The sequence below is a fragment of the Chenopodium album genome, chromosome 13 (genome assembly GCF_948465745.1).
Source record: "Chenopodium album chromosome 13, dcCheAlbu1.1, whole genome shotgun sequence".
In the NCBI taxonomy this organism is placed as follows: domain Eukaryota; kingdom Viridiplantae; phylum Streptophyta; class Magnoliopsida; order Caryophyllales; family Amaranthaceae; genus Chenopodium; species Chenopodium album.
Genome location: NC_137846.1, coordinates 5,990,376 through 6,000,700, shown reverse-complemented (window position 1 = coordinate 6,000,700; position 10,325 = coordinate 5,990,376). Strand labels below are relative to the sequence as shown.

General features: G+C 32.8%; 1 protein-coding gene across 1 annotated transcript; it reads right to left on the bottom strand.

Moving 5' to 3' along the window:
- Positions 1-1,663: 1,663 nt before the first annotated feature.
- LOC145576106 (diacylglycerol kinase 2-like) lies at positions 1,664-7,866 on the bottom strand. Its single transcript, XM_081633892.1, has 8 exons — positions 7,756-7,866; positions 5,260-6,459; positions 4,616-4,988; positions 4,458-4,534; positions 4,135-4,254; positions 3,836-4,000; positions 3,220-3,357; positions 1,664-2,301 (listed from the first exon to the last, which is right to left on the bottom strand). Exons 2-8 carry the CDS (start codon positions 6,376-6,378, stop codon positions 2,152-2,154), a joined length of 2,142 nt encoding a protein of 713 aa, XP_081490018.1. The 5' UTR covers positions 6,379-6,459; positions 7,756-7,866; the 3' UTR covers positions 1,664-2,151.
- Positions 7,867-10,325: the final 2,459 nt, after the last annotated feature.

Sequence of the window (10,325 nt, the reverse complement as noted above, 5' to 3'; positions counted from 1 at the left end):
ATAAATAATTCAATTCAGTTCAGTAAATCAAAACAAGCCCTAAAACCTATAAATTCATTACACACGACTATGAGAGGAAAAGTGAAAAGGGGATGAACTCCCTAACGCAATAGCCACGGTTCAAAATTGAGATTTCATGGCTAAAATTCGTCATTCTTAGATGAAGTATTTGCTTATTTCATAATTGATCCGATCAACTACTTAAGTCTATTTTGTATATGTGACAATAAGTCTATACTATCTCCTTACGTGTATTAGTATAATTATAAGCTTAAAGAACATTTAACAAATGATATTTTCATACAAGTAGTTTATTTTATACTCCTTTTTAATCACTAAACAAGCATGAATGTCCTAAACTACGAAAGCTGTCAACAGCAAGCTAAGGTAGCTACTGTAGTAAAATGTGTGTTTTAAATCGAAAAAGATGCGATTAGTAAAACTAAAAGTACCCCCAAAATTCAAAAGAGTTATTTGTCTAAATGTGCTCGTAATCCAATAAAGCTGACAAATTGAGTGATTAGATGGCAAAAAAAAGGGTGAAATTTATTATAATACATTCAAAATCTTGAGTCAAATTTGGTTTGATAGAATCAATTGATGAACAAAAACTTAGTTGTATTAATCTATCGTCGTCCTCTTGTGACCATTTGTTTCTGCGACAACCCGTGCGAGCATTGGTCTCGTCTAGACATGTCTGTCTTCAGTCTTCACGGTTCATTGAGGTTACAAAATCTAGCTATGTCGCACTGAAATCGATATACACACTGTGTATCAATGTACTTCGTCTGTCCCAAATTAGTTAGCACATTTGGTATTATAAAGTCAAGCTTAAACTTAGATCGTAGGTCGGTATAATGTAACTAATTAAGGATCTACTTGTAAGATATACGAATAACATTAAACACCGTTCAATGTTGCAGTTATTTTGGGATAAAGATTACAAAAGCGATTATTTCAAAGTGACAATCATTGATAATATATTAATATATATGTGGCCAAGTATATACTACCTCTGTTTCTTATTACGTGCAACAAAGGAATATTTTATATCTCACAAATAATACCCATTTGTTGCACATAATAAGAAACGGAGGTAGTATATATTTTTAAGTGACAATATTTGATAATGCATATCGAGATTATTAGCTTTGTTTCAATATGAATTTTAGTAATATCAAGTATTCATAAATTTACTCTTTAATATAAAATAAATACAAAAGCACAGAGTATTAATGATCAAAGGTGTGTGAAAATGACAAGATTTATAAGATGGATGAAGAAGAAAGTTATGTTTATTATTCTGTACATTATTAGAAAAAATTTACAACTTTAATTTTCTAATTAATTTTAATCATTTGTAAGGATGCATGAATAAATTAATAAACATAATCGCTTGTACGTCAATTTTCTTTCAAGTTCACTAATGTTGATCTTTTTACTTTGTAAAGGCAGGAGCAATGAAGCTCAATCCATCACACCCGATTTTAATGAAATGAAAAATCTATCTCATAAAAATTGAATCACAAAGGTAAACATATGTTTAATGTTTTCCAAACTTCCATCTTACCGAAATTGCTCCATACGGTAACTTAAATGAGACGAAGGGAGTATTGGTGAAGACTTAAGAGCTAGTGAAAAAATATGGAAAATGAGACAAATGTTGAGAAAACAGGGAATATTACAGCAACACGAGATAGTTCATTCGGTTACATTTGAGGATACATGTCTTTACAATCTGCAAACCATTCTAAGAATCAATAATCTACGTAAATCACATGCTTTACACAATTAGAACTATCTACTTAAATCTCAATCTATACGTTGTGGTTACTCTTCAAACACACCAAAATCTCTAATTCTCTATATCCATTAGAGGCAAAACTGTACCTTTGTATACTTTCATATGTACTTGACTATCAACACGAGAGATTTCGTCGACTAGCAAGTTTGGATGTGCACCAAGGCCAAGTGAAAAGAGCACAAGGATGGGTAATTGAACCAAAAAAAAAGAGAGAGAGAGAAAGAAGATGACGAACTCCACTCTTCTTCCCTGACTCCCTAATGACTGAATGTTAGCACTAAGCGGGAAAATTAGCGCTAATAAAGAGATATGAGAAAGGGAAACAAAAAAGAACGCCCAACTTTTCACTATGAAAGGCGAAGAGCTATCTGCTCAATAAGAACTCTTTTCTGAGAGGAATTAATAATGCCTTTACACTCGGCGTCCAACAAAACATCTGACATCACTGCAGCTGCGTGGGCATTAGGTTCTTCAGACGACTTCCTTAACATAAACACCTACAAATGAAAATTATCAGAAGGTTAGAGGCTTTCTCAATTTTCGACCTTTTCCCTGTTTTATCGTGTGTAAGTATGAACTTGTAAAGGTTCATGACCTTTCCTTCTCAAAGTTCATCGCAGAAAAGTATAGGCATACAATCTTGGAAACCATAGGAGACCAATATCTTGCCATCAATAAGTTGATAAAATTATTTGTATTACGCAAGTTGTATAATACTAGCACATGTCTCCAACAAAGCAAAGTTGAATAAAGTTCCATCCTAGACACTAAAGCACAACTAAAAAGGATTCATCAAGAATCTAAGAGAGGGGGGGGGGGGGGGGTGAGAAGATGATACAAGTATTCTGATTTGACTAATGATACTACTATATCCAGTCTAAGAAGGCTGGCAACAATCAATCATTTAAGTTCAAAACAATGTAAAGGGGAAGCATAAGGAATACAAGGAAATGCCAGCTTAAAGAGGTAAGCTCTTCAATAAATTCACAACAGTGGAAGGGAAGCAAACATGCAAGGATAAAGTCCATGTAAAAGATGATCGATAATAATGCAACTTGGAGAAGTAATAAAAAGAATTCAAAGCTAATAATAATGGAGATAGATAGCATAAAAACTTGTAGCAATGGAAAATAATGTAGGTTCTAAAGAAAGACAAACAATTTTTAACATTAATCAGGGATGAAATAATGGACTGGGAAGACAATAGCATTCTCTGGTTAATACGCATCAGCTAAATAATGTTAAGGTATCACTAAGATCTCTGGGAAAACAACAGCCTAAAATCCCTGATTGAGATGTATCAACTTAAAGCAGTCAAGGTGTCACTGAGTCAAATGTCCATTTCAGCCAAAATAACAAAGGAAAAAAGAGGGATCGAGGTAGAGTAAATTAAACTTCTATATATCACAGCATACCTGCTTATGGTGTGATATTTCTAGATAGCCAGGCTGTAGGATAAATGGTTCCCCATCTATCTGAACTGGGAAAGCGCTGGAAATATGTATTCTTATGACGCTACCCTGGGCCAACCTCCTGGCTTGAGAAAGACCAACCTGCAGAGAAGGATAAGGCAATAAAAAAATTAAATAAACAAACTGTATTCAAATCACATGGGAAGCAAAATAGAGTAAACTGGGTTCAAGTCATCTTGGCAAAATAATATACCGACACAAACCCATCTCTCCTCACCCTCACAATTTGGGCACAATAAATGTTTCAGTTATCTCAGCTTATCTTTTTTTTTTTTTTTTTTTTTGGAAACATCTCTCAGCTTATCTCTAAGAATGATTCTTCATACTTAAATTTTTTTTGGCTTTTCTAAATGAATTTGAGACTAAAATTCTTTTATTTATCTATTAAAAACAAACCCGTAAAAAGGCCATCAAGTTCCTTTAATTCTTTTGTTTAAGGGGAGAGCAAGAGCTTAAGATTGACACAGCAGCAACTTAGCAAACTTGTTCTTTTTTTGCTTTATCCAGATTTATCTATAGGAATTTTCAATTGAACCAGGGAGAAAAATCATTTACTTACCTGCAACTTTCCAAGATGCCATGCTCCAGAGACACAAACAACCTCTAGCATCTTATCATGCAATGATTGACAGGTGAAATGATCATCATGCTCACAGTCATTTTGCCAAAGATCTACTCCACCCATGTAGCTACTGATATTGAGAACGATCAAACCTTCAGCATCCTGATAAGATTAGGTGGTTGCATCACAATTCAGACAAATATATCCACAAAAAATTTTGCAAGGAAAATAAGACAACTGCACCACCAACACTAAAGTAAGATATGCCCCATACACGTTTATATGTCACCACATACCTTAGGAATCGGGATATCCTTCCCATCTACTTCAAGCCAAACTTGCCATGGTAAGTCTGCACAAGCCCTATCCATCATATCCCTGGCGCCTTCCTTGGCATACCGCAATTTGTTCACAAACTGCAAAAAAGATGATTTAATCATTTAGCAGGGATAAGATAATTGCATATAAAAGCAAAATTGTCAAGCAAGATGAACCAATGGAGGTAATACACAGTTTAACGGTACACCAGAAGACCACCTTCACAATTAACAAAGACCGGCTGCACACATGATGAGCAAAAATCGCAAAAAAAGTTCGAGAAATTGGGAAAGCAAGCTACCTGACTATAGTATTTCTCAGGGTTTTCCTCCCTGTTCACGTGAAATTCATAAGCAACTTTGGCATCACATCCAATACCTAAAAAATTACAAGCAATAAATTAGAGTTCAAAACAACAGCTAAAGAACAACCACAGAAAGCAATGAACGCTCCGCATACCTAGATAGTTCATCATATATTTCGAGCGCATATTATCTGAATCATTGTTCAAGTTTTCTTCTTTAATATCAACTTTCCAGCGGTCCACCATTGTAACAGCTGCATGATTAACTTCATGTAAAATGTTGCTTAAGCCAGGTCCCTCAATTTTAGAGAAACCCCCTCCCCATTGTAGAACTCTTGCAAGATCATTTCCTGTGCCCAATGGAAGAATGGAAACAGGTGGAGGTGACTCAAAGCTAAATTTCTCAATTGCATCAAGAATCCATGCAACAGTACCATCTCCACCACATACTAATACTCTAAAATTTGGCACATTGCTAAACAGCTTCAAACCAGCCTCAGGACCCTGGGAAGAATTCAATTCAAACACCTGCCACGAAAATTAATGTCAGCTGATGAGCCATATTAAACGAACATGAATTGGTCTATGAGATGATGAGAATATATAGTCAATTACAACTTTTGCAACAATTTTTCACCTAAGCATAACTTTTGCTTCCCTCCACTTTCCTTTTTCTCTTGTCATTAGTCCGTCAAACCATAAAAGTAATATAATGACAACAATCATTCTGAGAACAAACGTTCTTATGCAAGTGAGGAAGATAACTGATGCCGTATTGCTAAAAAGATCTATTAATTACCTGTGCAGGATTTAAGAGCATGTTCAGTCTCCTCCTGAGAGAAGGCCCATTCTGAGCACCACTTCTGGTATTTATAAAAACTAAAATAGGTATAACATCATTTGGCAAGTCCACTAGCTTGTACTTCTTGGTTTGTCCGTATGTTAATGTTCCGCCCTTCTTCTTGATTAATCCAACATTACTTCCTTTTGAGCCATATGTTTTGCCATTTTTTGACAAAAAATCCAAATTTTTCTCACTGTAGCATTTCTTCAAAGTAGCTATACCATTAAGCATATAACGCAGTGGAGAATCAGCAGTTGGCACATCCTCGAACTTGCCACTAATAGAGCGACTTGTTCCATTTTTGTTCCGATTGCGCCTTCGCCGCATTTCTCCACGAACAGTAGATGCTATCATTTCTTCTCTTATCGAGCTTAAGCTTCTCGCCGATCTTGCATCAATTCCTTTCACACACAAAGGAGAAAGAATGATATCTCTATGAGGACCTAAATCACAGACATCCCCTGATTCTTTTGACATCTTGGCATGACAAGCGACATGAATGAGACGCTGACACCACATGCAATGCCATGTAGGAGAAGCATCAATCAAAGGAACACCACAAGGTTCATCACAGTAAAAGCAAAATGCAGAAGTTTCAGGATTATCATCCATCTTGAACCATCTTTCTGACCAATGGTGTTGCACGTGGCTCTGACCAGCTTGAGCAAAACATTTACAATCTTTTGAGGCAAACTGAGAGCAATAGAAATGAGCAGCTACACCACAAACAGCACAACGATGAACAGGAGTGTGAAACACTGTCTTTGTACCTAAGTTTTGAGAGAATGACAGAGAAGTAAGGCAAACAGAGCATGTGGATAGCTGTTCACCACAACCATAATCTTCAGCCCATGTATGATGTGATACTGGAACATTCAGCTTTTTCCATGCTTTTTGCTTTGCTCTAGCAGCAGCTTTCACCCAATTTAAAGATGTTCTTTTCTGCCACTTAAGGAGGGCGAACAGAACAGCCAAGAGTCCAAATAATCCAGTAACCAACCATCCCAATACAACAGGGCCAAAAGCATCTGAAATAGCCAATAGCCTTGAAATTGAGAAACTTAAGTCAAACATTGTGTGCTGAACTTGCAAACATCAGCCTTCACTTAGAATATGTATGTACAAATATCTCACATGACAGTTGATCAACAATACCTGATGAGAACAAAATCATAAATAAAAATTAAGAAGCATGATTGTGTAAAAAAAAAAACTTGCAACGGGAATTGAAGAAACACTAAATAATACAATCATAACAATCAAACTATCATCATTAGAGAAAAACCTTAACAATCTAAGTCAACTTTGTAATATTTTATTTTCAAATTGACAAAATTATCGATGTACATGGGCAAAAAACTAACTCCAATATATAAGTGAAGGAAGTTGCCATAATAGAAGAGACTAAAAAAATCATAATCCCTCCAAAATTGCTAGCATAAAAATTAAAGAGATAGAACCAACAATATGGGCATGGTTTATGATTCCTATTACACCATACTAAATTTTTTGTCAAAATTAAGAAGTCATGGCTAGCACTATAGTTTCAACCTGAACATTGAGAATAATGTCATCTAACAATCTCATAATTCATATCCCAAACAGCACAGCTCACATCTAAAGGTCTATGAACAACCCACGTTTGACATTTAGGATTCAGAAGTTGATCATTTATCAGAGATCCCTAGAGAATCATACTTCAAACACTGCCTTTGAAACGCAAACAAAAAGTATAAAGTAGGAACAAACAACCCAAAGTGGATAAATTAACTAACATCAGATTGGTTTAGGGCGATGGTATACTATGGCAAATTTTCGAACATATATCACTTCACCACGAGCTAAAAAAAACCCCTAATTGAGAATTCAGATTCACAACTAGCTTACGATTAATTGGCCGAAAATTTATCATTTACTTCCTAACACCTTAATTCACATTCCCAAACTTCATAATTTATCAAATTGCAGATCAGCTAACAATGCAAATTCAACAGCTAATAACTAATCTCACACCAAATAGCTGCAAATTCCTAATATTTCCAAAGTTTTCATTAAAATGAATCCCTACATCTTTTTAACCTAATCTAGCAATTACAAATTTACAACTACAATAACAATACATTCACTTCCTCCAAAAACAGCTCAAAAATATTTATTCGCTCGATCAATTTAACAAAGCTAGGGTTTAACCTAGTAAAGCAATTTCCACCAAAATTGCAAAATCAACAATTTCTTTTCCTCAAAAAAAAAAAAAAAAAAAAAAAAGAATCACATCGAAATTACAAAAGCTATATGAAAAAATCAAAAAAATTGCGACTGATTCGAAAATTAAAAATAAATTCCAAGATAATTCAAGCAGATCTGTAGAAAAATACAACAGATCAAATCTACTTAAAAAAATTTAAAAATAAAAAGCAAAGAATCGAAAGCCGGAATAAAAGGAAGACGAACCTGGCGACGTTACGTGAGAGGAGAGAGAAAGTGAAGAGAAGAAAATTAGCGAGATTTTTTTGAATTGGCGGTAAAATAGTGTAATTATAATTAAATTAAATAAACTAAATTATTAAGGGTACTTTGTCAAAAGAAAACGAAAGTGGGTTTTATTTAATTTTGTTTGTTTATTTATAATGTTGTGTGAGATTCAGATACTTGTTAGAGAAGAAATATGAGAAAGAGAGTAGGGAGACAAGGGTATTTGTTAATACGCAATTAACACGGCTTTGTGTTTGTGACTTTTTATAATGAAAATTGTATTTGCCTCTAACAACACGTTTTATAAGTTAAGAATCTCATTAGTACTCGTATTAAACAGTGTTAAGTGCACATGAAAGGTGGGGCAAATACAATTTTCATTATAAGCCCAATGAATCCAAAGGTCTTCTTCTCATTGGCTTTCTTTTTGCCTTAATTTTTGTATCAAATAATCAAATTCCATATTGAATTTAATTAATGTTAAAAAAATTATTAAAAATAAATCAATATTGTTTTATGATTTATACTCAAATTTTGGATTATATATCAAGAAAGTATTAGTCCCTCCGTCCCTTTTTTACATTCCTATTTGTAAAATTATACGGGGATTAAGGAACTTGGAATAAAACAAAGAACAATAAAATAAAGTACAATGGGAATTATAAGACATTAATTGATGTCTTTGAGTAAAACAAAAATAGAATAATATTTAATGTTGCACATGTCATCAATCATTTGAAAAGAAAAAGGACCAATAACATTTTTTGGTGGAAAAAAAAGGACCAATCATATTCATCTAAATTGATGCACATGGATTTTGAAAATAAGAGTGAGAATTAGAAAATAAGAGTGAGAAAATAAAGAAAGCATTAATTACAAAACCGAAAAATAGGATAATTTGAAATATTTGGTAAAAATTTACTTAATAAAAAAGGAAAGTAGGACTATAATTTTGAAATGCCCAAAAGGAAAGCAGGAATGTAAAAAAGGGACAGAGGGAGTATGTTGTTAACACTAACCTACTTTCTTTGATTTTGTATAATTGTAAGTTATATCAACAATTACAATTGAACAAGAATTGTACTTTTGTAGTATTAGGGACTAATAAAAATAAGGAAATTTTAACATTTGCTACCACTTAAATGACAATGTTTGACATTTACTACCTGTTTAATTTTTTTATTTTATTTACTACGACCCAAATTCCAAAATTATGGGTGTTGTTATTCGTCGCTCCCAATTTACAGGGTAACGCTCCCATTTTTGGAATGAAATTCCAACTTTACCCTTAATATATAAACACGGTTTTTTCACTCAACAACATCACATGCTCACTCCCTCACCACATTCACCATCTCTCTTACTCCAAACTCTCTTAAAAACTTAAAATTCAAAATCTGAAATTTAAATTGTTTTAAAAAAAAAAATTCAACAATCATCAACCAAAAAACAACAAGAACATACACAAAAAAAGATGGGTGATTCGCGGCGAATTAGGATCACACACGGAGGAAGGGGCTTCAGCGACGGTGGAGGGAACGGCGGCGGAAGAGTCGGCGGTGGCGGCGGCGACCAGGTAAGCTTACGAAAAATAAAATAAAAATTTAAATTGGGACTTCCGCCTTTTTTTCCGGATGAACCAGGGAGGATCCGCCTGGAATTTCCGGATCCTCCAAGGTACATCCGGAAAATCTGGGCGGAAGTCAGGATCCGCCTGATTTTTCCGGAAGTACCTAGGAGGATCCGGAAATTTCAGGCGGATCTTCCTAGGTTCTTCCGGAAATTTCAGGCGGAAGCCTCTGAAATTCGTTTTTTTTTTTTTTTTTTTGCGTGATTATTGAATTGTTGTTATTATGATTAGGATTATTATTGTTGTTAATATTATTGTTGTTGTTGTTAATTTTATTTTTTGTTGTTGTTGTTGTTATTATTTTTATTATTTTTATTATTTTATTTTTTTATTATTATGTTTATTATTATTATTATTATTATTATTATTATTATTATTATTATTATTATTTTTATCATTAATATTATTATTATTATTTTTATCATTATTATTATTATTATTGTATGATTAGGATTATTATTGTTGTTAATATTATTGTTGTTGTAGTTAATTTTATTTTTTGTTGTTGTTGTTATTATTTTTATTATTATTATTATTTTATTTTTTTATTATTATGTTTTTTATTATTATTATTATTATTATTATTATTATTATTTTTATCATTAATATTATTATTATTTTTATCATTATTATTATTATTATTGTATGATTATTGGTGTTGTTGTTGTGATTATTGTTATTGTTGTTATTATTAGTATTCTTGTTTTTTTTTTTTTTTAAAAAAAAACGTTATGATTAGTATTGTTATATGTATTATATTAAAAGTACATTGCAAAATTATTATTATTATTATTATTGTTGTTGTTGTTGTTATTATTGTCATTATTATTGTTGTTGTTGTTACTTATGTTCTTATTATGATTATCATTACTATTATTGTTGTTGTTATTATTATTATTATTCTGATTATTATTGTTGT

Excerpts from the sequence above, each read along its gene's own strand:
- LOC145576106 (XM_081633892.1), bottom strand. The coding sequence starts at position 6,378 with ATGTTTGACTTAAGTTTCTCAATTTCAAGGCTATTGGCTATTTCAGAT. Across the intron at positions 4,001-4,134 it reads AGGATATCCCGATTCCTAAG|GATGCTGAAGGTTTGATCGT; the intron begins GTATGTGGTGAC and ends TAATCTTATCAG. Across the intron at positions 3,358-3,835 it reads GGCATCTTGGAAAGTTGCAG|GTTGGTCTTTCTCAAGCCAG; the intron begins GTAAGTAAATGA and ends CCTTCTCTGCAG.